The sequence below is a fragment of the Trachemys scripta genome, chromosome 1 (genome assembly GCF_013100865.1).
Source record: "Trachemys scripta elegans isolate TJP31775 chromosome 1, CAS_Tse_1.0, whole genome shotgun sequence".
Lineage (NCBI taxonomy): Eukaryota > Metazoa > Chordata > Testudines > Emydidae > Trachemys > Trachemys scripta.
Genome location: NC_048298.1, coordinates 324,102,596 through 324,128,960, shown reverse-complemented (window position 1 = coordinate 324,128,960; position 26,365 = coordinate 324,102,596). Strand labels below are relative to the sequence as shown.

General features: G+C 45.4%; 1 protein-coding gene across 1 annotated transcript in view; it reads right to left on the bottom strand.

Moving 5' to 3' along the window:
* Positions 1-25,195, bottom strand: part of ME3 (malic enzyme 3) — a 194,600-nt gene extending 169,405 nt beyond the window's left edge. Inside the window, exon 1 of the mRNA XM_034759001.1 lies at positions 24,649-25,195. Within this exon, the coding sequence (XP_034614892.1) occupies positions 24,649-24,831 (183 nt within the window). The 5' untranslated portion in view covers positions 24,832-25,195. The remainder of the gene's footprint in view (positions 1-24,648) is intronic.
* Positions 25,196-26,365: the final 1,170 nt, after the last annotated feature.

The following is a 26,365-nucleotide window of genomic DNA, read 5'->3' as shown; positions in this document are numbered from 1 at the left end:
ACCTTGTTTCTGAAGTATGTGAATTAGTTTAATTAGCTTCATTTGGAAATTTCATGAGCTAGTGAGTTAAATCCACAAAAGCAGGTCACCCTTAGGTAGACCTTACCAAGTCAGTATGCATTGATCATGAATCCATGCTGGCTTCACATTGATAATTTCATTTGACTGATAAAAATTTGCAAAGCCAGGTCTCAAAGGCATTTGTGTAATTTCCATAGGTAGTGTAGCCTAAAGGATAGAGCACTGGACTGGGACTCAGGAGAACTGGATTCTTGTCCTAGCTCTGCCACTGGCCTTCACCTCTGTGCCTCAGTTTCCCCAATTTACAGATGGGGATATGATACTGACCTCCTTTGTAAAGTGCTTAAAGATTTACAGACACAAGCACTATATAAGAGCTTGGTATTACTATGGGAGAACTTTAGGCTGCTACTAACCTTTCCTGGGCTTTTAAAGAAATACTCCTAACTTTTCTCCAATAACTGCTGCGAAAAAATCTGAGTACACTTCCCAGCAGGCCACGGGGCTACTGTCAGTAATGAAAAGCTTCATTTAAATAAAGGCCTCCAAATGTTACAGGGAAAACTTACACTCAGAGGGAGATGGGTAGCATTAAATAGATGAAGTTAAGGGACAAGGTACCACAAAGCAGTTTTGTTTTGGTGTTATTGGCAGTGGCTGTTGAGGCAGCGTGGGCCTGCACAATAAGCATCAGTGACAGTCAGTCACCAGTGCCAAATCCCATTGTCACCTGCTGAGATTTCAGCTTAAATAACTAAGAAGCTGCAAGTGTGGATAGATATTCCTGGTTCTACCGCAATTCAGTTACAAAGCAAGACTGGGAAGTTTCACATGGCACTGCCCGTAGTTCATACACTGAGCACCAGCAGTGACCCATCTCAAACTGTGTAGCTCCTTTTACTCAGAGGGGGCCTGATGTCCATGGAAGTCAATGGAAAGACGCCCAGTGGATAAGCCCATGCTGCCTTTTGGAAGGCAGAGTGCTGGAGTGATCTCTGTGCTGCAGCAAACAAAACATTCCACCAGATTGTGTTTTCTCACAAAGACTGATCACTAGAAGTTGCTGGCAGTGGCATGTGAAATGAATGGCATCTTACACATCATCTTCTGATACACACTACTGTTATAGTATGATCACGGCAGAGCACACCTGTGGTGGCCTCCCACACCCATGAAGCAGCACACCAGTGGAGAGAGAGGCATGTTTCATGACTCCTCAGTATGGGCCCTGGAGACCCTTCAAAAAGTGAGAATGAATGAGTCCCATAATGCTTTTGAGTGGTGGAGTTTACATTCGAATGTGATTTAGCTGACAGGTGTTTATTAAAAAAAATCCTATGCAAACAAACAACTCATTAGTGATGATACTGTGGCAGAAGCTGCAAAGTACAAAACTATTCTAGCTAAGGTCAGCATTAATTTATGATTAGAACATTTTTCTACATCCTCAGGAACCACCGTATGGTTTATTGTAGTTTTTGTACCAGTTTCACCTATCAATCAAGCCATCCCCTCCATTAGAGGGTGGGGAAGGGTGAGGAATCTCTCTTAGCATAATACTCACTTACAGACTCACAGAGATTTATTGGAACACTGCAAGTACCAACTCTAGCACATGGGCAGGACTGAACTTCCTGCTGACCCCCCAGTTCAGATCAACAGTAACAAACATGACAACAATTTAACACTAAGATAAAGACACAGCACCATCTATCGGAGGAGGTGCTGTCTACACACATCATTACATTTTTATTAATAAATCATGCTTATTACAGTAAAGCCTACGAGCCAACCCAGCATGGGACTCCATTGCGCTAGGCAATGTGTCAATGCAGAGGAGTAGATGATTCCTGCCACAAAGAGCTTTCAGTCTAAATAGACAAGACAGACAGAGGGAGGAAGAAGGGGCCTGACACACAAGCAGGATGGCTAGTTTAGTCACGAGGAGGGTCAAATAGAAAGGGAAAGAGGGATGCATGGGACGGGGAGGGGACAAGGACAGTCCAAAGGAGTTAAGTGTGAGTGAAGCTGAGGTGATAAGATTGAAGACATTCTTTTTCCTTCCCAATCTTCCCTAGAGGAGAGTCCTTCTGAATTCTAAGCCAGTTCTCACTGCCCCGACTCAAAGGATTCAACCTGTAGCAATTCGTCATTCTCCCAGCCATGTTTTTAAAAGAGACCATGTTTTAACAATCCCAATCAATGTGAAGTATGATTTCATGGCAGACGGAATCTAGACCTTCACAGTACTCAGGACCTTAGTGCATCCGCAGAATTTCCTTGGCTTGGTGAATCTTTCAGCAAGGCCCTGAATGTTCCTTTACCATGTTTTTTTTCCTGTGGTTTGTCTCTGCAGCAACAGTATACATAGGGCGTTATTTTCAGAAAGAGCACTGTTGTACCTGCAGTTAGTTGTGGGCATAAACAACAGCATGCACCCATTTAATTACCTGAATGCTTCCACAGATCCGAGAGTCTGACATGTATGGTAATTCTCTCATTTGCACAGCAAATTGCAAACAAAATTTGCAGTTAAACACTGCACCCATAACACTGGAGATTGGGCTGAGGCACTTCAAAACAAAACAAAACTAAATTCATAATGAAACAGTCCTCTAGGCGGGGATGTGAGGAGTTATTTGCCTAGGACTGAACCATGCCAATAATTAAAGGCGCTGACATGTATCTAATGCTGCAGAACATAATGCTGCTTTATCTGAAATATCTGTAATACTTCCCTTACAAGCCTTGTTATGCAACATAATAAAGACTTAACTGCATGTTTTACAAATCTAAATACAGTTAATCTGTTTGGATGGGGGAGAGACAGGCTCGTCAATTCATAGTTTAATCCCGTGGAGAAAAATTCTCGGGGCCATATTGCTGATCACTTACCCATAATAAGCATGTTTATTGCAAACTCATCCTCGTTCCACACACAGAATGGGTCAAAAATGTACAGTCAGGGTGAGGTGAAGTGGAAAATTTTACCCATACAATATAAAAATAATGTTAAGATAGCATCCCTGCTAGGAGTGGTGCCTGAGCACTGCAACACATTTGGATCCCTCGAAGATTATACTGCAACACTGGCTGATGCTACATGTGATGTGAACAAAATCCATGATAAGTAGTGCCTTTAATCCATCCATCCACCAGCAATACGAAAACGAGGAAAAACCCTCTGAGAGAGCACTTTCCTCTGTCTCCCAGTTCATTCAATGCTTTACTCTGTCATATATTAAGTGTGCCCAGAGCCATGCAAAACAGAGAACAAGATGGTTCCTGTCTTCAAGAATTTACAATCCAAAAGTGTTTGCAATCTGGTTAGAGCATAAACATCCAGTGTAGTGACTGTCTTCTTATGTTTTGTACTAAACTAAGCACTCTGTCAATGCTTAAAAAGATGATACATCATAAAGCGATGGCTCTTGGTTGGAAAGGACGATAAAAATGTTGAGTGCAGCAAATAAAACTATAGGGTTTTGGTTTGGGCTGGGGGCTGGCAGAACCTCTCTCTCTCTCTCTCTCTCTCACACACACACACACACACACACACACCCTACATCATTTTAGGACTAAATTTAGTTTTTAGCACCTTTCAAAGTACAGAAGGCTTTGCTGTTTCAAACATTCTTAACAAAAAGAAATTACACTGAGGCAACAACATGTCGCCCAAGCATCAAAGATTTAAAGATAGACATCCTCCCAAAAGTGAGGTTTAAAATGGAAAGGGGCCAGCTTATCTTCCCTGTTGAAGAACATTAAGAACGGAGAGCAGATAAGTTTGCAGTTGTGCTAGCTAAGCCTTCTATTGATGTAGGCCACTCATAGAATGAGAGAGAGAGAGAGAGAGAGAGAGAGAGAGAGAGAGCGCCCTACTAGTATGAAGTGTTTACCATCCCCAAAGCCTTAACGGCTTGTCTGACCTGTTTCTATTCATGGCAGTTCTAAAATTAAGCTCCTCCAAAAGATACACAGGTCTGAATAAGGAGTTTGAGTTTTAATAATAGCTCCAATAAAACGAAGTAGCAGTCTAAAAAGCTTCAATTTTTCAGCCTGACTTACCTCCTAGGTTTTGCTTGTATAATATTCTTGGCTTCAAAATCCCCAGCTTAGTTAAAACAATCATTTGTCTTTTAGCTCACTGCTCCCTCTACACTGAATAGAGATAGGACAGTCTGTGATCCCGTATCATCTCTAATCACAGCTGCTTAGCCAAGGTTTCTCTTGCCCAGGGCACCACACAGCACTCAATGAGCTAGTGGGGCATTGAAAAGGTGCATTTCAGCTAGAGAGTTGTGGGCCAGTTTTCCAGAGACTGCAGCTGCCCCAGTGCTACCAGTGGAGATAGAGCTTCCGCATTTTCAGCACTGTTCTAATGTGCTGGGCACTGAACCTGCATGGGGCTGAAAATGCCAGAGTCCCATCTGCACTAGTGATTACACTGTTGCTAGCATTAGTGCCTCTGAAGAATGGGTACAACATCTTCTAGTACAGAAAAGGCCCAAGAGGTGCAAGTGGGAGAATTTGTCTTAAGGCAAAAATACCTTCCTTTGACCAGACCAGGTGTGATGCATTAGGGCCCAGGATGTTGAGTCCTTTCCACACCTGAAGGAGCCAATCATCACTAGGCCTCACTTGTAGGAACCAGAGAAAGGAAAAATATGCCACCATTAGGAACACATTAGGTGTTATAAACAATCATTCATGTCATTTGCCCCTCTCGGTGACAATGGAAATAACAGTCTATTTGATACACAAGTGTGTTGCTACACCCAAGGGCTCAATGCTGGTCCTCCTGAAATCAATGGGACTTTTGCCATTGCTTTCAATGATATCAGGATTTGGCCTTAAGATTTGGTTTTGCCTCTTTAAACATGCTATACTTAACTCTCCTCCTTAACCATGATCCTGGATATTGAGGGTTCTCTATACTCCTGGGTATTAGAATAGTCAATATTTTATAAACAGGCGAAAATTCTGCTCTTGGACACTCTTGTGTCTCCCACTGATATCAAGGTGCCAGGGACAGAACTTGGCCTTACATCCATGCACCTCAGCAAGCACAAATTCATTGCTTAAATAACCCCAATGCCACCTACCCCAAAACAAGCTGGAACTACTCTACAGTCAACTACATTCATTGCAGCATAATGACAACTAATTTACTAGTTTGGCTTGCCCTAGGTATTTCATCCCTTATCAAAGGCAAAGTAAAAAATTTAGATGAATCATGTTTAGTCTTCTGCAGATGCCAGAATAACGGGTTTTGGGAGGAGATTACTGCTAACTGGGTCTTTGAAAATCTCCCCCATTATTTTGTTAAAAAAGCAACATGCAGGCTTGGAGTTTAAGAAATGCTGTAAAGGTTTAGTAATTTTGCCCTAGTTGGCTCCAAAACAGGAACAAATTAATATCACTGTGAAATCCATGCTGATATTTTTTTAAAAAGAGCTTACATAATTTGACCACATCAGCAAATGAAAGAAAAGCAGAACAGAAACGATGCATGTGGTAATTAAAGATATCAGGATAAGGGTCAAGTTTAATGTCCAAAGTTATCCTATTTAAGCTCTATAAACTCATCTTGCATGTTTAAGTCCAATCTGCCTTGAGATCAGTAAATCAAAGTCCAAAAGAAATCTAATGTAGATACCCTCTCATCTCAACATTATATTAAATAGCTATGGAAAAACAAGGGCAGAGTAGGCAGGAAGCAGAAACAAATGGAAAAATAAGTTGACTTCACATAATTAAACTTTTTACTGAAGGCTGCTACATAACTCCTTTTTCCATCATCCTCTGTAACGGATTTAAACTCTTATGGGCTGCTCCCACTAAAGAATAAACTTTAACACTGTATTTCTATTAGCAAGTAAGTCCCCAGGAATTGCTATCCCAAGGGCACGTAGGACTAAGGGGTGCTTCTCTCCATAAGCAAGGACTCTGAACATCAGGATCTCAATCCAGAGGGGTCCTGAGCACTCAGTAGCTCATAGGATCAGGCTCTAGGACAGTTCAAGAGTGGAATTAGTCAGGTTTCCCATGCCTTCATTCCAACACATTGTTTGTCTTTTCTTTCGAGTTCCCATCTTCTCCTTATGTAGCAGCAGCAGCTCTGAACCAACCCTACCAGCCAAAATGGTGGCAACGTCAGTTAAGAGTTTAATGATGCTTTATGGCTGCCTACAAAGAGGGGCTCCAGAGAAATTCAGTTTGCATTCTTTCCATCCAAAAACAAGTCAGAGTTGCACCTGCTAACACCAGAGCTGCATCTGGCCCAGTGAGCACCAAATCTGTAAGGCACAAAGAACGAGACCGCAGAAGTCAATCTCAGACGTGAGTCTGCCACAAAACCAATGCAATAGCTCAGCCACTGAATCATCAATTACATCGGTATCTTCAAGAGAGGCACTAATGCGTGGCAAATCCAATGACATGTCTAGAACAAAAATAAACAAACAACACCCCATCCCACTGCCCCCCACCCCCGTGTTCTCAACAGCCACTTGAAAATGAAAATGTTAAAATTCCAGGTGCATCGAACCCAGACTCATTATTTCTATTAATATTTCACTTACCAGTGTATGTTTTACAGTGCATAACTCACAGAAGGTCAATGACAATGTTACCCAGTAGCTATAATTACTGTGTGCTACTTATTAAGGGCCAGATCCAGAGCCCATGAGAGGCAATACAAAAAAAAATCTCCCATGGTCTTCAACTGGCTTTGGATCAGCTCCTAAGAGAAGAAACTCTACAGGGACACACCCCACATACAGAATTCATCAGCCCAAAGTCTTCCTCAGACATCATGAATCCATCAATTTCCCAGTGAACTCTACTGGTTGTTTGCCACTGACTTCAATGGGGGCAGGCCCTAATAAAAGGTAATGTTGAATGTGCTATAACACACAGCTAGAGATACATTTAAAGTACAGTATTATGAAAACCGTTATTGCTGCAGTTTTCAAATAATAGCTCATGTTGTTTTAAATATGTTTCTCTTTTACACACACACACACACACCCTAGATTCAGCCCAGGCACAAAATGACTGAGCCTGGCTTGAAGAGAGCAAACTTTTCTTAAAGAAGAACTGTGGGGGTGGGGTAAAAAGCATAAGAAGTTGCCAAACTAGGGAACCTCTGTACTTTATGGGTTTTCATTTTTACAGTGTAACTTGCTTTCTAACCTGAGATTTCAATTTAAATTCCAGAGATGGTTTTTGGTCTGAGTTACAATTCTTGTTCATTATTTTGTTCCCGTTTTTCTGTGTGTGAATTTATTGCCCTGTGAAAGTTGCCCTCTCTTCTTATTTATTTGCAAAGGGCTAACAACGAGCAAGCGCTTATCTGTCCACAGAACTGGTACAGCACAAGCAGCAGGAGCACTGGCTTCCTCACACTGGCCTGTCAGAATGATTAAGGCCTAGTCTATGTGTAAAAGTTTTGCCACTATAGCTATACAGGCAAAACCCTCCGAGTGTTGACACAACTTCTATCAGCACAAATGTGCTTTCGCTGGTGTAGCTCATACTGGCTCAGCAAGTGAAATAAGCTATCCCAGCACAAGCTTTTTTTGTTGATATAAACGTATCTGACACGAGGGCTTTTGGTAGCACAGAAACATCACAAAATCCCACCCTTAACTAACACTGCTAGGCTAGCAACCATTTCCAGTGTAGTCCAGGCTTAAGCCCTGATATACAAACACGACCTTTAGGGTGAGCATCCAGGTCTCTCTCTGATCATTCAGTTCAGTCCAAATTCTTTATTGTTAGGGCATGTTAGGCTCCAAGGCCTAGTGTACATCGGGGATTTGCCCTGACTACAGCCACGGTTGCTGGTCAGCCACCAGGATAGCAGCAAAGATACTCACCCCTAGTGTAGACAAGTCATGCTGCTATTAGCACTTTGAAATGAGGGTAAGAGGCACCAGCTGGACTCCATGAAAATAAGGGTTAGCTAATATTGCTGCAGAGGGCTGCTAAACATTAGCCACCAAAACCTCATTCTCCACTACTGGATTTAAAAGCCTATGAGTGTTGCATTTTGTAAGTTTCATAGCATCAGTGGATTGAGAATCAAACACAAAACACATCACATTCCTCCAGTATTGCAGAGCATTGCATGAAGGGTCCCTGCAGCCACAAGTGCATTTTCTCCCATTTCCCTGCGTACGTCAGTAACAAAATGCTAGGACGGTGCCTCTTGAACCAGGCTGCTGAGCAAGTATTTGGGGACAGCATGATCACATGTTATTGAAACGTTGACCTTGCTTCCCGCTGTTTTAGGACGCATGCCAGCACATAGAGAGCATCTTTTGTGCTTTGTTCACAGCACCAAAGGACTTCTGAGAATGGATCTGGAACACATCAGAATAAACACAGGCCTGTGAAGCAAAGTATGGATGTAGATACAACTTCTCTGATGTGCGGGAGGGAAGGGAGGGGAATAGAAAGGGGGTGTTGGCTCAAGAGTTGCTATATCAGGAGCCACACCTGTCACTGAGCATAGCTTGGCTTCCTTCACCATTAAAGAACTTTCAGTTAGGGTGCGGACAGTCAAAACACCTTCCAGGCTCGACTATGACAGACCCTGTATGGGTGTGCTAGCGTACGGGAGAGAATAAGGTACAAGACTATTCCTGTCCCCTTGTGCAGGAACTAATCTCATTCCTTATGCCCAAAGTGCATGCAACTAACCTCATCAACTACACTAGCCTTCCCACAGGGAGACAACTGGGCAGGGCCAAAGCCCTGCCTCCTTCTCTGGACCAGCCAAAGATTGCAGTAGAGCTAAGCTGGTCTATGCTCCAAGATTCACTAAGGTTAAGTCAGGCTTTATGCTCCCAGGAGTTTCTGCTGGAGCAGAGCCTCCCCCCCAAACTCATGGTGTCAGATTTCACCATGTCGCGATCACCGCCATTCTCCCTTCTACACAGCCACTGTGTTTGTATGGTTTGATACCAGGAACAGACAGCAGGAACGTCCTAATCATTGTGATGGACACTTGAAGGAGAGGCAGCCCCTCAAATGGTCCCAACACATTTTGGGCCCTAGAGACAAAGCACAACCCAAAATCGTATATTTCACCCGGAAGTAAAGATGTGACCAGGGCAGATCTCAGAGCACCAACATTATACCCTTCTAGGACCCCAGACTGAAGAGGAGAATGCACTGCATTCATCACCACCTACTTTCCAAGTAGAGAACACTGCAGTGATCCAGCCTGCAAGGGATTATGAGACAGGTAAGTGTTGCAAAGTCTATAGACAGGGAAGTTTACACTCTCCTAGCATGCCTTGGATACACATAAGAAGTACCAGAAGTGGCTGCCAAGTCAAAAGACAGAAGTGCTCACAAGCCAAACCCAGTTCGTGCCTTACGTAAGTTGCTTGTTCATAATACGATCAGCAGCGTTTTAGATTGCGGTCGTCAGTTGCTTCCTACATTCAATATCCTTGACTCATCTTCTCTGTCCCAAAAAGCTACAATCTGCCCTTAGCAGGAAATTTTTGGAAGCGAACTAGAAGCTGCGCATTGTATATGCAGGGCCTTGTATAAACAGTGACAAAGCAGTGGTGGATCTGGAATGAAAGAGATCTCCCAGGATACAGAGGCTAATTCATCCTTGCTGTAATGCCAATAAAGTCAATGGAGTTTCACCCAGGATGAATTTGACCCAGTAATTGCAGAGCTGGAGGAGACATTTCTCTCCACGTCAAATATTAGCAGAGACTCGGCATGCTGCGTGCTCCACTAGCCAGCACCATGGATTATGAATGTATTAGCTCTAGACCAAACAAGGCTTAAAAAGGATAACCTTCTAGGGAACACAACTGCCTCAGGTGTTGTTTGTTCCAGTCAGGGTAATCTCCTGGGGTACTGCAGGCTGAGGAATACCGTGATGGAAAAGCAACCATCTGTTTGGCAGCCAGAAGGGGACTCCTTACAAATCAAAAGCACAAGCTCAAAACTCTTCCCATCCTACACCTAGATCATCAACTGAATAGAAAGGATAGAGATCCTCCCCTCCCCACAGCTCAGAGCATAGACACAGAAGCCTACTGTGATTCAGTCTTAGCACCCACCCAGTCTCAGCACCCATCTTATACCATGCTCGTCACCTTGATAGCCAGTCACCTCAATGCCTCATTTTGCCCTACATACACCCATCTTATTATTCTGGCTAATTTTAGACTTAACCCCTTAAGTGCTGCCTCACCTATTTGGTAGCACCCACATGGCTCCATGTGCACCAGGTTGTGTTACTGATTCCCAACATTCCAGTGGAACATTAGGGATGGGATACCCAGAAGCACTCAGCCTAACTCTGCACCCAGAGAGTGGATGGAAAAGCTTGAAAGAACACTCTGGCGTTCTAATGATTCGCCAGATTCCAGTGGTACATTCCAATGATGCTGCAGCAGAAACCAGCAGTGAGGGAGTTAATTTCCCTCCCCCTAACTGGGTTCATTCGTAAGTATCCAAACTAGTCAATTTGGTTTTGTATAAGTCCCCAAGATAGACTGCATGAAAAGTCCAAGAGGGCAATCAGTGTACAGACAAACTATAATATATTAGCCAGACATATAAGAGACCTCCTTCTACCCACTGCATCGGCACTGCAGCTGTCAGAAAAGCATGTTATCTATTCGAGAGGCTGACAGGAACAATAACACCAATATTCTGCCATCCTCTAAAAAGTGCTCACTTCCAGATCATCATGTCTTTAGTGTTTGCAATGGCAGATCTTCAAAGGAAAACATTGATTTGGCTCAAGAGTGGACATTTCAGCGAACTTCATGAGTAATCCCTAAGCTACCAACTGAATAATGCAGAACTTAAGGCAGTTTGGTGCGGGAGGAAAAATACAATTGATTTTGGAAGCAATAACTTAATTCTTGAGCCTCCACAAATGTGTGGTCCAAGAGGGAGCTGTTTGGCTAATGAGTTTATACCTCTTGCAGCTCAGTTAGCTGCCTAAATGCATTTGCACCCAGGGAGGCACAGCAGGTGGATTCACCACAGCCCTGGAAAAACTGGGGTGAATAGAACACATTTATGGATCAACGCAGCCAGAATGTGTAATAAGTAACAATCAGTAAACTGTCTTCTTACTTGAATTGCCCCAGTGCCAAAAGGCCCCAGACAAACCCTAGATGGCACAAGGAAGAGGATACAGCACCTGACCATACGAGGGCTGTGTATCATGAGACAACTCTGGGGAGGAAAATAGCAGGAAAAGGTGCCTCAGCCTCCTTAACAGAGTTCAAGATTCCCAGAGAAAAGTCTTCATGCTCAGCCAGGAACAGGTCGCACAGGTGTGCAGGTTCACCTCTAAATCTACCCAGCACCACCTTCTCCCCCTTCAGTTGATCACAGATAGGGCAGTCAGAGGAGCCAGGCCCTTGCCAACCCAATCTGTGCTGGGGTTCTACATCCTTGCCACACGGCCCTTGCAAAAGGTCACACTGAAGATGCTACTGAAGTCGGTGTCTGTGACACAGATCACGGTTGCTTTTCTAGGGATAGACAGGCCTTACACCAAAGTGATGCAGGAGTTCTGCATCTTGGACAATATCCCTTCTATACTGGATACTGTAGCTGTCATACAACCCCTGGAGAGGATCAAGGACAGAAAATACGGGGTATAGAGATACAAGACACAATTAATCCATCAGTGAGATAGCTGTTGGCCATCCAGGAGGGACAGGCGGTGTTTATGACTGCGTTGGCTATAAATCCAGAATCCCTATGTCCTGCCATTTCCTCCCCCAGAGTATTTACCCAGCTTACATCCTGAGTAGAAAGCCTCTGCTCTGTGTTGGCAGAAAGGGCTTTTGAGTGTTTAATCAGTAGCTCTTCCTGGAGGGGCATAATTTCTGTGACTATGGTGTTGATTTTGGATCTGAGTAGTTAGATTCCTCTTGCTCCCTTATTTTCTAAGCCATTTTTCTCACCACCTCTGCTTGTCCCAAATCCTGGGGATTTGGACACTCTCCAAAGATATCTGAAAATAGATTGTTTATACTGTGCACGCAGGCCTCTAACATACATAAAGTGAGGACATCTGTATATATCTAGTGGGTGCATCAGCTCAGTCATAAGAATAACCATACTGAGTCAGACTACTGGTCCATCTAGTGCAGTATCCTCTCTTCCAACAGAGATCCCTTTGTTACTCTTCGCAGTCAGTTTTGGACTTAATTCTCTTGAGTAATTTTGTATCATCTGCAAATTTTGCCACCTCACTGTTCATCCCCTTGAATGGGAGAGGTCCCAGCACAGATCCTCGGGGGACCCCACTACTTACCTTTCTCGATTGTGAGAACTGATCATTTATTCCTATCCTTTGTTTCTTAACTTTTAACCAGTTACTGATCCATGAGAGGACCTTCCCTGTTATCCATGCTTACTTTCCTTAAGAGCCTTTGGTGAGGGCCCATGTCAAAGGCCTTCTCAAAGTCAAGTACACTGTATTGATTGTTTCATCCTTCTCCACATGCTTGTTGACACCTCAAAGAAGTCTAATAGATTAAAGCATGATTTTTCTATTAAAAAAACCTGTTGACTCTTCCCCAACATATCATGTTCATCTATGTGTCTGATAATTCTGTTCTTTCCTATAGTTTTAACCAATTTGCCTGGTACTGAAATTAGGCATACTGGCTTATAATTGCCAGGATCACCTCTGGAGCCTTTTCAAATGGGTGTTACATTAGCTGTCCTCCAGTATCTGGTACAGAGGTTGATTTAAGTGATAGTTACATACCACAGTTAGTAGGTATGCAATTTTGGATTTGAGTTCTTTCAGAACTCTTGGATAAATACATTGGTCCTAGTGATTTATTACAGATTAATTAAACAATTTGTTCCAAAATCTCCTCTATTGACACCTCAGTCTGGGAATCCTCTGAGGGGAAGACTGATGCAAAGAATTCATTTAGCTTCTTCACACTGGCTGGTCTTCTTTGAGTGCTCCTTTAGCAGCTCAATGGTCTGGAGGCCCTACCAACTGTTTGGTAGGCTTCCTGCTTCTGATGTACTTAAATAACTTCCCTGTTAGTTTTTCTGTCTTTAGCTAGTTGCTCTTCAAATTCTTTTTTTGCATGCCTAATTATACTTTTACACTTGATTTGCCAGAGTTTATGCTCCCTCTATTTTCCTCAGTAGAATTTGACTTCCATTTTTGTAAAGATGCCTTTTTGCTTCTAACCACCTATATTACTTTGCTGCTTAGTCAGTGTCTTTTTTTAAAAATTTATTTGTGGTATAAATTTAATTTGAGCCTCTATTATGGTGTTTTTAAATTGTCTCCATGCAGTTTGCAGGCATTTCACCCTCGTGACTATTCCTTTTAATTTCCATTTAACTATCTTCTTCATTTTTGTGTAGTTAAATGCTACTATGGAAAATGCAGAAGAAACTCACCAATATGAATGTTAAATTTAATTATGTTACGGATGCTATTACTGAGCAATTCAACTATATTTACCTCATGGACTAGTTCCTATGCTCCACTTAGGACTAAATCAAGAATTGCCTCTCGCCTTGTGGACTCCATGATTAGCTGCTCCAAGAAGCAGTCATTTATGGTGTCTAGAAATTTTATCTCTGCATCCACTCCTGACGTGACATATATCCACTCAAATATGAGGATAGTTGAAATCCCCCATTATTACTGGATTTTCTGCCTTTGTAGCCTCTCTGTCTCCCTGAGCATTTCATAGTCACTATCACCATCCTGGTCAGATGCTCAGTAGTTTATTCCTACTGTTATACTCTTATTATTCAAGCATGGCATTTCTATCCATAGAAATTCTATGGTACAGTTTGAGTCATTTAAGATTTTTACTTTATTTGACTCTGTGCTTTCTTTCACATCCAGTGCTACTCCCCCACTAGTGGGACCTACTCTTTCATGCCTATATATTTTGTACCCTGGTCGTCAAGTTGCAGTGGCTCAACAGCATGTGTACCAACCTCAGGGCAGACTGTTAAAACCGAGGGCACAAACCCCAAATTGGCTATGAGTTCTGTACCTAGAACCAACCAATTACAAAGTGCAAACTCATCCCACACTATAACAGGGAGTCACAGACAGTCCCCTTGGGAACTCCAGTCTGTCTTGCCACCCAGGTGAGCATGCCTTTGTGATACATGGTCCCTTATACCAAGGATTACAGCAATATTCAGGTTGCTCCCAGTCCTAGAGAACCAGTCACTTACTCCAGGTCAATAGAACTTAAGATCTCACACCACAGACAACACTTGTAGCCAATTCTGTAATAAACTATATACAGATTTATTAATAGGAAAATTAAATAGGACAGTTCTTTACAAGGTTAAAGCAGCCAAACATATATACACACAAATGAGTCCCAGTCTTACCTTTCAAAAAGTAATAAAAGCTTCTATGATAAGAAAACTCTATATGTCCTTAGGGCTAACCCAGGCTATGCACTGGGGATCTTTTGCTTATGCCTAGTAATCCTTGCCCACAGAATCCAAGCAGCATAAAGCTATAGTTCCTCCTTGTTAGGGCTTTTTATTCCATTCCCTACTTCTCATTTGAATGGCAAACTCAGCTGGTGGGAGGAATTCAGTAAGTCTCATCTTCATGGCAGGAGGGGAGAGAGTAAACAACAAAGGCTACATCTACACTACAGCCAGGATCGACGCTCTGACATCAATCCACCAGCGGTCGATTTAGCGGGTCTAATGAAGACCCGCCAAATCGACAGCAGATCGCTCTCCACTCGACCCCTGTACTTTACCCCCGATGAGAAGAGTAAGGTAAGTTGATGGGAGAGTTTCTCCCATTGATCCCCGTGGTGTAGACCCCGAGGTAACTCAACCTAATATACATTGACTCCAGCTACATTATTCACATAGCTGGAGTTGCGTAGCGTAGGTCAACTTACCGTGGTAGTGTAGACATAGCCAGAGTCTTTTGCCCTCTTTAATGTTCCACTCTAGTCCATCTAATGTTGATGGGTCTTCCTTGACAGGCAGGACATAACACCTTATGTTGGAGATCTGCATTCACACTAATTAGGGCATGTCTACACTTGCCATTTAAAGCGCAAAAAATCCCTTTTTTGCACAAAAATTGTGGGAGCGTCTACACTTGCCAATGACTTCTTGCGGTGAAACTCGGAAGCTTCGCCGCAAACAAAAAACCACCTCCACGAGAGGCGAACAGTTCTTACCGCTAATCCTTTCGCGGTGATGTGCAACTGAAGACACATTCTTCCTGTTTAAATAGCTTTTAGCCTCCGGAGGATATCCCACAGTGCCTAGGGTGATCACTCTGGCCACAGCTCTGTTGCTCTAATGCCAGGTAAAGAGACGTCCACCCCTCCCCCTGTAAAGCCCTGGGAACTTTGAAATTCCCTTTCCTGTTTTGTTTGCAAGTGCTCATCTGGCCAAGTGACCATGGCTGCTCCATGGGGAAAACAATCCCCCGCTTGGACCCTGTGCTCACTCCCCCTTCCCACAAGACCTATCATCAAAATGGAGAGAGCTGCACTATGGGATAGCTGCCCTCAGTGCGCTGCTCTCATCGGCGATGGAAGTGCTGCAAATGTAGACACTATCTGACGCCCGTGGAAGTGAGTGAGTACACAAACCAGCGCTTTTCTTTCACTGGTTCCCTATCACCGGTGAAACTGACAGCGCAAAAACTCTGCAAGTGTAGACATAGCCTTAATGTCTCTCTCCTGTCTGGGGAGCTACATGGTTATAGAGACTTACAATGCAACTGCTCAAATATTCTGTTACAATCTGGGATCCAGATGTTATAAATGAGATTAATTCAAAGCATTCAGTAACGTCTAAACACAAATACCTATTTAAACAATACTAACACAGAGAGGACCCAGACTGGTTCCAGCTATGCCTTTGTCAGTGTTCAGTGGAGATATGGGGAACCTGGCATGAGCTGGTACCCGGTCTGCCAGCGTCACACTGGTATCACCATGTTCCACTGATTATCCTCATTCCACCAGGTATCCACAATGCCTATTATATCAATAACCTCATTTAATGCCAGGTCATCTAGTTCATCCATCTTAGTATTCAGACTTCTATATGCAGTGTTGTTGTAGCCATGTTGGTCCCAGGATACTAGAGAGACAAAGTGGGTGCGGTACCATCTTTTGTCGGATCAACTTCTATTGGTGAGGGAGACAAGCTTTTGACATTACATAGAGCTGTACTGCACTGCATAAATGCAAAAGCTTGTTTCTCTCACTAACAGAAGTTGGTCCAATAAAAGATGGTACCTCACCAACCTGGCCTCTCTATTTAGACTTCTAGCTTTTGTATATAAGCACTTGTACATTTTGTCAATATTCAGTTACTTGCTTTCATGTGTTATATGTAAATGGGACTCTTTTACATTTGACTGTTCCTCACTGCCTCCTACCTGTACTTTACCAACTTCTTTCCTACCCTTTTTACTAGGATATAGAGTTCCCCTTTTACTAAACTCATCCCTGAGGATTTAATCCCGTATGCTCGACCCGTGTGCTCCCCTGCACATCGCCTTTCCCCAGCTCTTAGTTTAAAAAATCCTCTACAACTCTTAATTTTACATGCCAGCAGTCTGGTTCCATTTTTGGCCCATCCTTCTTGTACAGGTTCCTTCTTTCCCACAAGGTTCCCCAGTTTCTAATCAACTTAAAACCCTTTGCCTGATACCATCATCTCATCCACACATTAAGACCCTGAAGTTCTGCCTGTCTTTCTGGCACTAAGGGTTGAACTGAAAGTATTCCAGAAAATGCTACCATGGAGGTCCTGGACTTTAATCTCTTACCTAGCAGCTTAAATTTGGCCTCCAAGACCTCTTTCCTTCCTTTCCCTGGGTCATTGGTACCTATACATACCAAAACCAGTACGGCTCCTCCCCAGTACAGCACACAAATCTGTTTAAGTGTCTCATGAGATCCACAACCTTTGCACCCAGCAGGCAATTTACCATGTGGTTCTCCTGGTCATCACAAACCCAGCTATCTAGATTTCTAATAATCGAATCCCCCATTACTACTACCTAGCTCAGGGGTTCTCAAACTTCATTGCACCACAACCCCCTTCTGACAACAAAAATTACTGAACGACCCCAGGAGGGAGGACTGAAGCCTGAGCCCACCTGAGCCCTGCTGCCCTGGGTGGAGGGCAAAGCCCAAGCCCCACTGCCCCAGGCCGCAGGTAGGATGACCAGATAGCAACTGTGAAAAATTGGGACAGGGGGTGGGAGGTAATAGGGGCCCATATAAAATAAAGCCCCAAATATCGGGACTGCCCCTATAAAATCGGTACATCTGGTCACCCTAGCTGGGGGGCCAAAACCAAATGCCAGCCCCAGGCAGGGGGCCTGTAACCTGAGCCCCACCACCCAGTGCTGAAGCCCGCAGGCTTTGGCTTGGGTCCTGGCCGGCTTCAGCCCCGGACCCCAGCAAGCCTAAGACAGCCCTGGCGACCCCATTACAATGGGGTCACGACACACTTTGGGGTTACCGACCCACAGTTTGAAAACCGCTGACCTAGCTCTGCCTTATATCTGGAGTTCCCTCCCCTTCAGGGCTAACCTCAATGCGAGAGGAGACCATGACATCATCGAGAAGGACAGCTCACAGCCCCAGATATGAGATTGTTTCCCTCTGCTCCAGCTTGCTGTTCTCCTTCCCTGAGACTTTCATCCTCCTTAACAGCACAAAGTCTGTGAGGCTGGTGGGGATACTGCTCTATTGTGTCCCTGAAAGTCTCTTCTGTGTACCCTTCTGTCTCCCTTAGCTCCCACAGTGCAGCCACTCTGGCCTCGAGAACCCATACTATGTCTCTGAGGGCCACAAGCTGCTCCTACCATATGCACACATACAGTAACTCCCCACTTAACGTCCTCTCGCTTAATGTTGTTTCGATCTTATGTCCCTGCTCAATTACAGAACATGCTCCATTTAAAGTTGTGCAATGCTTCGCTATAAGGTCATTTGACTGCCTACTTTGTCCACAGCTGGCAGCCCCCAATCAGCTCCTCTACGCCCCCACCACCCCCAGTGCCTCCCGCCTGCCGGCAGACCCCACAGATCAGCGCCTTCCCCCTCCTCCCCACGCCTCCTGCCCGCGACAATCAGTTGGCTTGCAGCGTTCAGGAGGGAGGAGGGAGGAGCAAGGACTCAGTGCGCAGGCTCCCCCTCCCTCCCCTGTCTCCCGAACGCCACAAACCAGCTGATTGCCGTGGGCAGGAGGCAGGGGAGGAAGGGGGGAGCCTGAGTCCTCGCTCCTTCTCCCTCCCTTCTGCCCCTGAAGGTTGCAAGCCAGCTGATTGCTGTGGGCAGGAGGGAGGAGTGAGGACCAGCGCACAGGCTCCCCCTCCCTCCCCTGCCTCCTGAACACCGCAAGCCAGCTGATTGCCGCGGGCAGGAGGGAGGGAGAGGAGTGAGGACCAGCGCACAGGCTCCCGCTCCCTCCCCTGCCTCCTGAACACCGCAAGCCAGCTGATTGCCGCAGGCAGGAGGCAGGGGAGGGAGGGGGGAGGTGTGAGGATGCGGCGTGCACAGTAAAGAGGGAGGAGGGGGGAAGAAGAGGCGGGTTAAGGGTGGGGGCTTGGAGGAAGGGGGGGCGTGGGCGGGCTGAGGGTTGAGCCCCCCGCCCCTGGTGCTTGCAGAGTAGGGGAAGCTGCCACTGCTGCTGCACAAGGTGCTTCTCCTAGCCTACAGCACCTTCAGCCTCCTTGCCTGCCCCATTGTCTCCAGTGCCAGTGGGCTGTGCCTGTGTGGGGTAAGGCGGGGGCACCTCCCAACTATTGTACTTTACTGTACTGTATGGCCAAAAAAAATTTCTCTGGAACCTAACCCCCCCCCCCCTTACATTCATTCTTATGGGAAACTGGATTTGCTTAACATCGTTTCACTTAAAGTCGCATTTTTCAAGAACATAACTACAACATTAAGTGAGGAGTTACTGTACGTTTCTGGAATGTTGCATTCAAATTTGTTACATTAGTATTGCTACAAACAACTCCAAACACCTTCGCTGTCTTAGAAATACAGCTCAATGTAAATGTATACAGCTAGGAACAAGGAATGTAGGCCATATTTACAAGATGGAGGACTCTACCTGGGAAGCAGTGACTCTGTAAAAGATTTGGGGATTGTGGTGGATAATCAGCTGAACATGAGCTCCTAGTGTGACACCGTGGCCAAAAGAGCTAATGTGATCCTCGGATGCATAAACAGGGGAATCTCAAATAGGAGTAGAGAGGTTGTTACTTCTGTAGTTGGCATTGGTGCAACCACTGCTGGAATATTGGGTCCAGTTTTGGTGCCCACAATTCAAGAAAGATGTTGATAAATTGAAAAGGGTCTAGAGAAGAGCCACGAGAATGATTAAAGGATTAGAAAACCTGCCTTATAGTGATAGACTCAAGGAGCTCAATCTATTTAGCTTAACAAAGAGAAGGTTAAGAATGATGATTACAATCTATAAGAACATAAGTATGGAGCACCCAGGAAATTTAAATGACTGCTTTTGAAAATCCCACCAATGGCTTCTTAGGCAACTTGAGCATGGCTAAAATCCCTTGGACGTTCAACTACCACTTGAACCCCTAGATAGTGGCCCAAATGCCTATCTGCATCTGCATCTGCCCAAGCTTTTGAAAATGTTAGCAAATGTGTGTAGACACCATCCCTTATGTGTTTCATGTTCTACTTCTGCCACATTCAAGGACAGGAAATTAAAAGCTGCTATATCTGCACTTTTAAAAAACCCAGTGACTAATTCCTCTCTCCTCCCCTCCATCTATTTTTGAGGCTTTTCTATCAATTTGAGGGCAGTAACCTCATTGTATTGCCTCAGTAGGCCAAGGGTGCCCTAGCATCTTGAGTGATTTTGGACGGGAGGAAATGCAGTAACATTTACAGAAGGGGAGAACGGCAGCACTTGGAGAGACACAGGAGTAAGCTTGTGAAAATCCCAGCATCTTGTGCGCAGCCGAGCCCGAGCTTTCAAATAGCTTGGATGCCTGTCCTGAAATCATGTTTTTAAGCATCCAGCCATGTTGTTCTTTGAAAGTGTCCCTTGTGGTAGGTGTGTCTAAAGCTGGCTGCTCAAATCCTCTGCAGAGCATCCAAAAGAGGTCACTTGAAAATTCCTTTCCATGTGTCTTTCTCCAAAACCACATAGGAAGTCAGTGACAGAACTGGTAGCAGAACCTAGGCCTCCTGAATCCCAGTCCTCTGCCTTAGCCACAAGACCATCTTTCCTTTGTGCTTGCTGAAAGAGGTTGCAATATGTCCAACTCAGGCAGGACATACTGGTGCACTTTTAAGTCATAAGGATTTGCAAACTGGCGGTAAATATCGATCATAAGGATTTGAGACCCCAAAAATTAAAGCTCCAACCACCACATCCCAAGCTCTAAATATCCTCGACAAATACTTAGAAATAAAATTCTTGGGCTTTGTGGTCTCCCCTGAATATCAGTCGATTCAGGCTATTTTAGGCAAAAGGGCAGGTGTGAGTTTCAAGTTTGAAAGGCCCTCACAGAGAGCCCCGACAACAGCTCCCTTTGTATTAAACCAATAGAGCTCAACCCTTTACACTGGTTACTAAACTAACTCACTCCCCATGTGACTCTGCTGCAAAGATAGTATCAGAGGGGTAGCCGTGTTAGTCTGAATCTGTAAAAAGCAACAGAGGGTCCTGTGGCACCTTTAAGACTAACAGAAGTATTGGGAGCATAAGCTTTCGTGTCTTGCATCTGAAGAAGTGAGGTTCTTACCCACGAAAGCTTATGCTCCCAATACTTCTGTTAGTCTTAAAGGTGCCACAGGACCCTCTGTTGCTGCAAAGAGACAGTCTTTTGGCCAATGGCGTCCTAAGCCATTAATGTAGACGTCAAACCCCACACCTTAAACTTCACCGGGGAGCTATTAGGCTACCACAGCAGCCAATACAGAGTGTAGAGCACCAAGGTGCTCATTACACAGTACAACACTACATTTCTGCTATCTGAAAACGCAAGAGCATCTGGAAACCTAACCAGACCCCTAACTGGGAAATTCACATAAAAACAGCAGACTCAGACCTGAAACCAAAGCAGCAGCTATGATTCTTATCACATAGCATTCCGTGATCACAGATAAGTTGGATAAACTGCCTGGAACATCCCACCTCAAATGAAGATAGTTTATTCTTTAGTAATTATAATATTCTGTGCTATGTCCAGTAAAGAAATAAAAGCCTGTTCTGAATTGCTCAGAAAGAACAAAGTACATAGCTCCAGTTTACTGGAGAGCCCTATACAGGTATATATATCTATATCTATAGATATATATAAACCATGGACCATAATGAGCAGATTTTCCCTACCTCACAGGGGTGTTGTAAAGATAAATGCATGAAAGATTGTGAGGCGCTCAGCTCTTATCCTAACAGGGCCATATAAGTACCTAAGATAGAGATAGGCAGAAACATGGAATTTGAAACTGAGGTGTTGCACATTGTAACATATTTCACCACTGACAGAAGTTCTTCTTCTTCCCTTCCTCTGCATGCATCCAAGTATATTAATTCTTAACAAGAGTCTTCCATAGGACTCATGGAAGAAAAAAAACCCTTCACAAAAGGTTTGATTCTTAAGGAAGTACCCAATGGGAGCTTAGCCATTGACTTCAATGGGAGTAGGATCATGTTCTAAAGAAATATCATGTAGAGATGATTTGTACCGGATGTGCGAGCCATGCCAATTTGAAGCAATACTATATAGCATCATACCAAGTGATTCACTTTCAAAGGTTAAGGTAATAATTATTCAGTAATAATCAACACATGTAATCTCAGTAGCAACACCAGATATTTTGCTCTGCATAAAGTACTATTGCACAAGGCTAGATGACAAGATAGCATCTGAACAAAAAATATCTGCAGCGCTTTAGCAGTAGCAATTGATCAGTGTTCACGTATAGCTGACAATGTTCATAATCTTTTCAGCCTTACAGATTTTGCCATAGAGTGATTCAAAATGACGCAGAAGTCCAGAATCCTAATATATAGATAATCTGCAAAGCTGCATATGCAGAACTGCCTTGAGTCATAGTGCTCCTATATATTTGGGGATGCAAAATCATATATATTAAAATAGCACCTGAAGGCCCCAGCCCATTGCACTAGGCAGTGTACAAACATTAAAATAAAATATGGTCCCTGCCCCAGATAGTTTACAATCCAAGTACGAGACAAGACATAATGGGTGGATACAACAGACAGCAGGAGTATAAGGTAACAGACAATTTTGATTAGTACAAAAGTGTTCACAGCATGTTAACTATCTAATCATTGTCAAGTTTATGGTAGGTATGATTTCATAGAATCATAGAATATCAGGGTTGGAAGGGACCTCAGGAGGTCATCTAGTCCAACCCCCTGCTCAAAGCAGGACCAATTCCCAACTAAATCATCCCAGCCAGGGATTTGTCAAGCCGGGCCTTAAAAACCTCCAAGGAAGGAGATTCCACCACCTCGCTAGGTAACGCATTCCAGTGCTTCACCACACTCCTAGTGAAATAGTGTTTCCTAATATCCAACCTAGACCTCCCCCACTGCAACTTGAGACCATTGCTCCTTATTCTGTCATCTGCCACCACTGAGAACAGCAGAGCTCTATCCTCTTTGGAACCCCGCTTCAGGTAGTTGAAAGCAGCTATCAAATTCCCCCTCATTCTTCTCTTCTGGAAACTAAACAATCCCAGTTCCCTCAGCCTCTCCTCATAAGTCATGTGCTCCAGACCCCTAATCATTTTTGTTGCCCTCCGCTGGACTCTTTCCAATATTTCCACATCCTTCTTGTAGTGTGGGGCCCAAAACTGGACACAGTACTCCAGATGAGGCCTCATCAATGTCGAATAAAGGAGAATGAACACATTCCTTGATCTGCTGGCAATGTCCCTACTTATACAGCCCAAAATGCCGTTAGCCTTCTTGGAAACAAGAGCACACTGTTGACTCATATCCAGCTTCTCGTCCACTGTGACCCCTAGGTCCTTTTCTGCAGAACTGCTACTAGCCATTCGGTCCCTAGTCTGTAGAAGTGCATAAGATTCTTCCGTCCTAAGTGCAGGACTCTGCACTTGTCCTTATTGAACCTCATCAGGTTTTTTCTGGCCCAATCCTCTAATTTGTCTAGGTCCCTCTGTATCTGATCCCTACCCTCCAGCGTATCTACCACGCCTCCCAGTTTAGTGTCATCTGCAAACTTGCTGAGAGTGCAGCCCACACCATCCTCCAGATCATTAATAAAGATATTAAACAAAACCGGCCCCAGGACCGACCCTTGGGGCACTCCGCTTGAAACCAGCTGCCAACTAGACATCGAGCCATTGATCACTACCCGTTGAGCCCGACGATCTAGCCAGCTTTCTATCCACCTTACAGTCCATTCATCCAGCCCATAAAAGAGCTAAAGTATTTTGAATAATTAGTAACAATATTAATGTAAAAAATCTGAACCCAACGTTGCTGAAACATACATTTGATTCTCAAATTAAATCTAAATATGGAGCTGTATGATTCATAGCTAAATTACTTTCAGGTCCTATTTTGGATTCCCTGTGAGTTCTTCCCGAGTAAGGTACGCAGCATAGGATACTCTGCGATTAAGTTGGTCTATGGTGCAGCTCGAGCAATACTGAGAATCAAGACTTCCTCTTCCATATGGGAAATACTATGTAGGGCATAGAACAGACAGCTATAAACCCATTCAAGAGAAGCTTAAAAACCAAATGAAGCCAAAGCAAACAAACTCAAACTTGCTTGTCTTAATGCAAAGAAATAAATGTCTGGTTCTATATCTAACTACCAAGTACTGGGAAATGCATTGCAGTATCCTACCTGTTAGAAATGGTCTTTTAAGGAGCTATCATGTTTTCCCCCTGCACTAATTTTTGGTTCAATGGAGTTCTTTTGGATAATACACGCTCGATTCAGTTAAATGTGTACCTGGCACAAGGGGGCTCCAATCGGGTCGGAGTGTTACCACAATACACACAGAAAGAAAGAAATGGGAGACTGCCACAGAATGAAAAGGCAAGTGTCTGTGGCCATACCTAGGCCCATCAGAAAGTGAACGGTTCTGAGAGGTGATGGGAGGGAAATTTAAACGCACGCTGGGGTTATGTTATTTCACGCAACCCGTGACCCGAGCTGGAACCATTCCTGGGCTACACTCGGGACACTCATTCTGCGGACAGCTGAGCTCCTGTCCGCGGCCGGACCCCACGCACCAATCAAAGCCGCTGCTATAAAAGCCGGCTGCAAGGCCAGGGCTTGATTGGTTAATGGCACGCGGAGGGCCCCCCCCCCGGCGCGCTCCATCCCATAACAACAATAGCCAAGTAGCCCATAGCCCCTGGGTCTCTAGCTGTCCCCGCGTGCCCCGAGCACCTGCCCCGGAGGAGTCTGGCACTTGTGCCCCCGCGCACGATCCCAGCCGAGCCCGTGGGGCCGCTCTGCAGTGTGGACGCGGTGCAATATCCACTGCGCTCGCCGGGCCAAGCACCCTGCGGCCGGGGCGTGGGGCAGGCTCCAGGGCTGGCAAGGCGGGGCACGTACCTTGTTGAGATGGGGGTTCCTGGTGATGTCGTAGCCTCTCTTCTTGGTGGCCTTGGAGGGGGCGCCCCGGGCTTCCCCCGAATGGCAGCCTCTGCTCAGCGGGGGGCTCAGGAGAGGCAGCCACTGGCTCGCCCCCGCCACCCGCAGCAGGCGGCGCCCAGCTCGGTTGCAAAGCGGTATCATCGCCTCGGGAGCCCGGCTCCACCTGGTCCGTGCAAGCCCCAGGCAGAGCGGTCAGCGAGGCAGCTTTCCCCAGGTACCTGCAACGGTGGGGGAGACCTGGGGAGCTGCAGAGATGGGGGGCAATCCGGGGGTGGGGGGACCTCACCACCAGCTCTGGCCCAGGGGCGGGTCTGGAGCGGGTGCTGCTCGCTGCTGGTTCCCAGGCAGCGCAGGGCTCCGTGCTCATCACCCAGCACCAGCAAGTACCTCAGCCCCTGGAGCGACCCTGCAAAAGCGAAAGCAAACCCAGGAAGCAGATCAAGTAGCAGCTGCAACCCAGGGCCTGGCTGCGGCGGAGGCAGCGCCTCCTCCCAGCCGTCCCCCCCACCCCGGACCCGTCAAAGCTCAGATGCTCGGGAGAGGGAGGGTGATCCCGGCATCTGCTTCTCCAGGGTCACCGGGCTGCCCCCCTGCGCTGGAGGGACGGAGGAGGTTGGTCCGGTGTGAGAGCGGCCTCCCCAGGATCGTGCAGCTGCTGGGCCACCAGAACAATCACAGCGGGCTCTGCCTTCCCGCCCCCATCGTCCCCAAATCTAACCCCAGGCAGCGGGAGTCTGAGCCTCCCTCCTTCTCCTCCAGCCAGCTGGCAAAGGGGAGAGAGCCTGGAGTACAGGGGCTAGGTTCATTCCCCCTGCGCCACCCAGCCAGGAACCGGAGTGATGGAGCTACCCCCATCCCTTCGCTGCACCCCCCTGAGCCAGCAACAGGGAGAGAACATGGGGGTAATGAAGCTCAGTGGTTTGAGCATTGGCCTGCTAAACCCAAGGTTGTGAGTTCAATCCTTGAGGGGGGCCACTTAGGGATCTGGGGCAAAATCAGTACTTGGTCCTGCTAGTGAAGGCAGGGGGCTGGACTCGATGACCTTTCAAGGTCCCTTCCAGTTCTAGGAGATGGGATATTTGATTCCTTGTGCCCTGAAAGGCCGCTGCAGAGGTTCAGACGCTGCCACTAGCAACAAGGATTTAGGGGGCAGGAGCTCTATGGGCCCCACCATCAAAACAAATAGATCTGGGGTGCCTGGAGGTGTGATCCCTGCAGAGCCACACAGGAGTGCTGTGCTCACGCCCCCTCTCATCAGAGCGTGTTTATGGGACATGCTGCTGGTGGCATATTACGTAGATTACATACCCAGCAAATAGACAGAGGACAGATAGAAGCTTAGATATGTGGGTACTTTTTATTCAGTACTCAAAATATATTCACCTGCAAAAACTCCAGCACATTTGTCCAAATGTTTTGAATATTAACATTTGAGAGACATACTGGTCTGTTAAACCCATAGATAGAGATTGTACTCAATTTAATAAAGTCACTAGAAATGACACAAGTGTTTTCATGAGACTCTCTGTATAATCAAAAACAACAAGGAGTCCTTGTGGCACCTTAGAGACTAACAAATTTATTTGGGCATAAGCTTTCCAGGGCTAAAACCGACTTCATCAGATGCATGGAGTGAAAAATACAGTAGGCAGGTATAGATATTACAGCACATGAA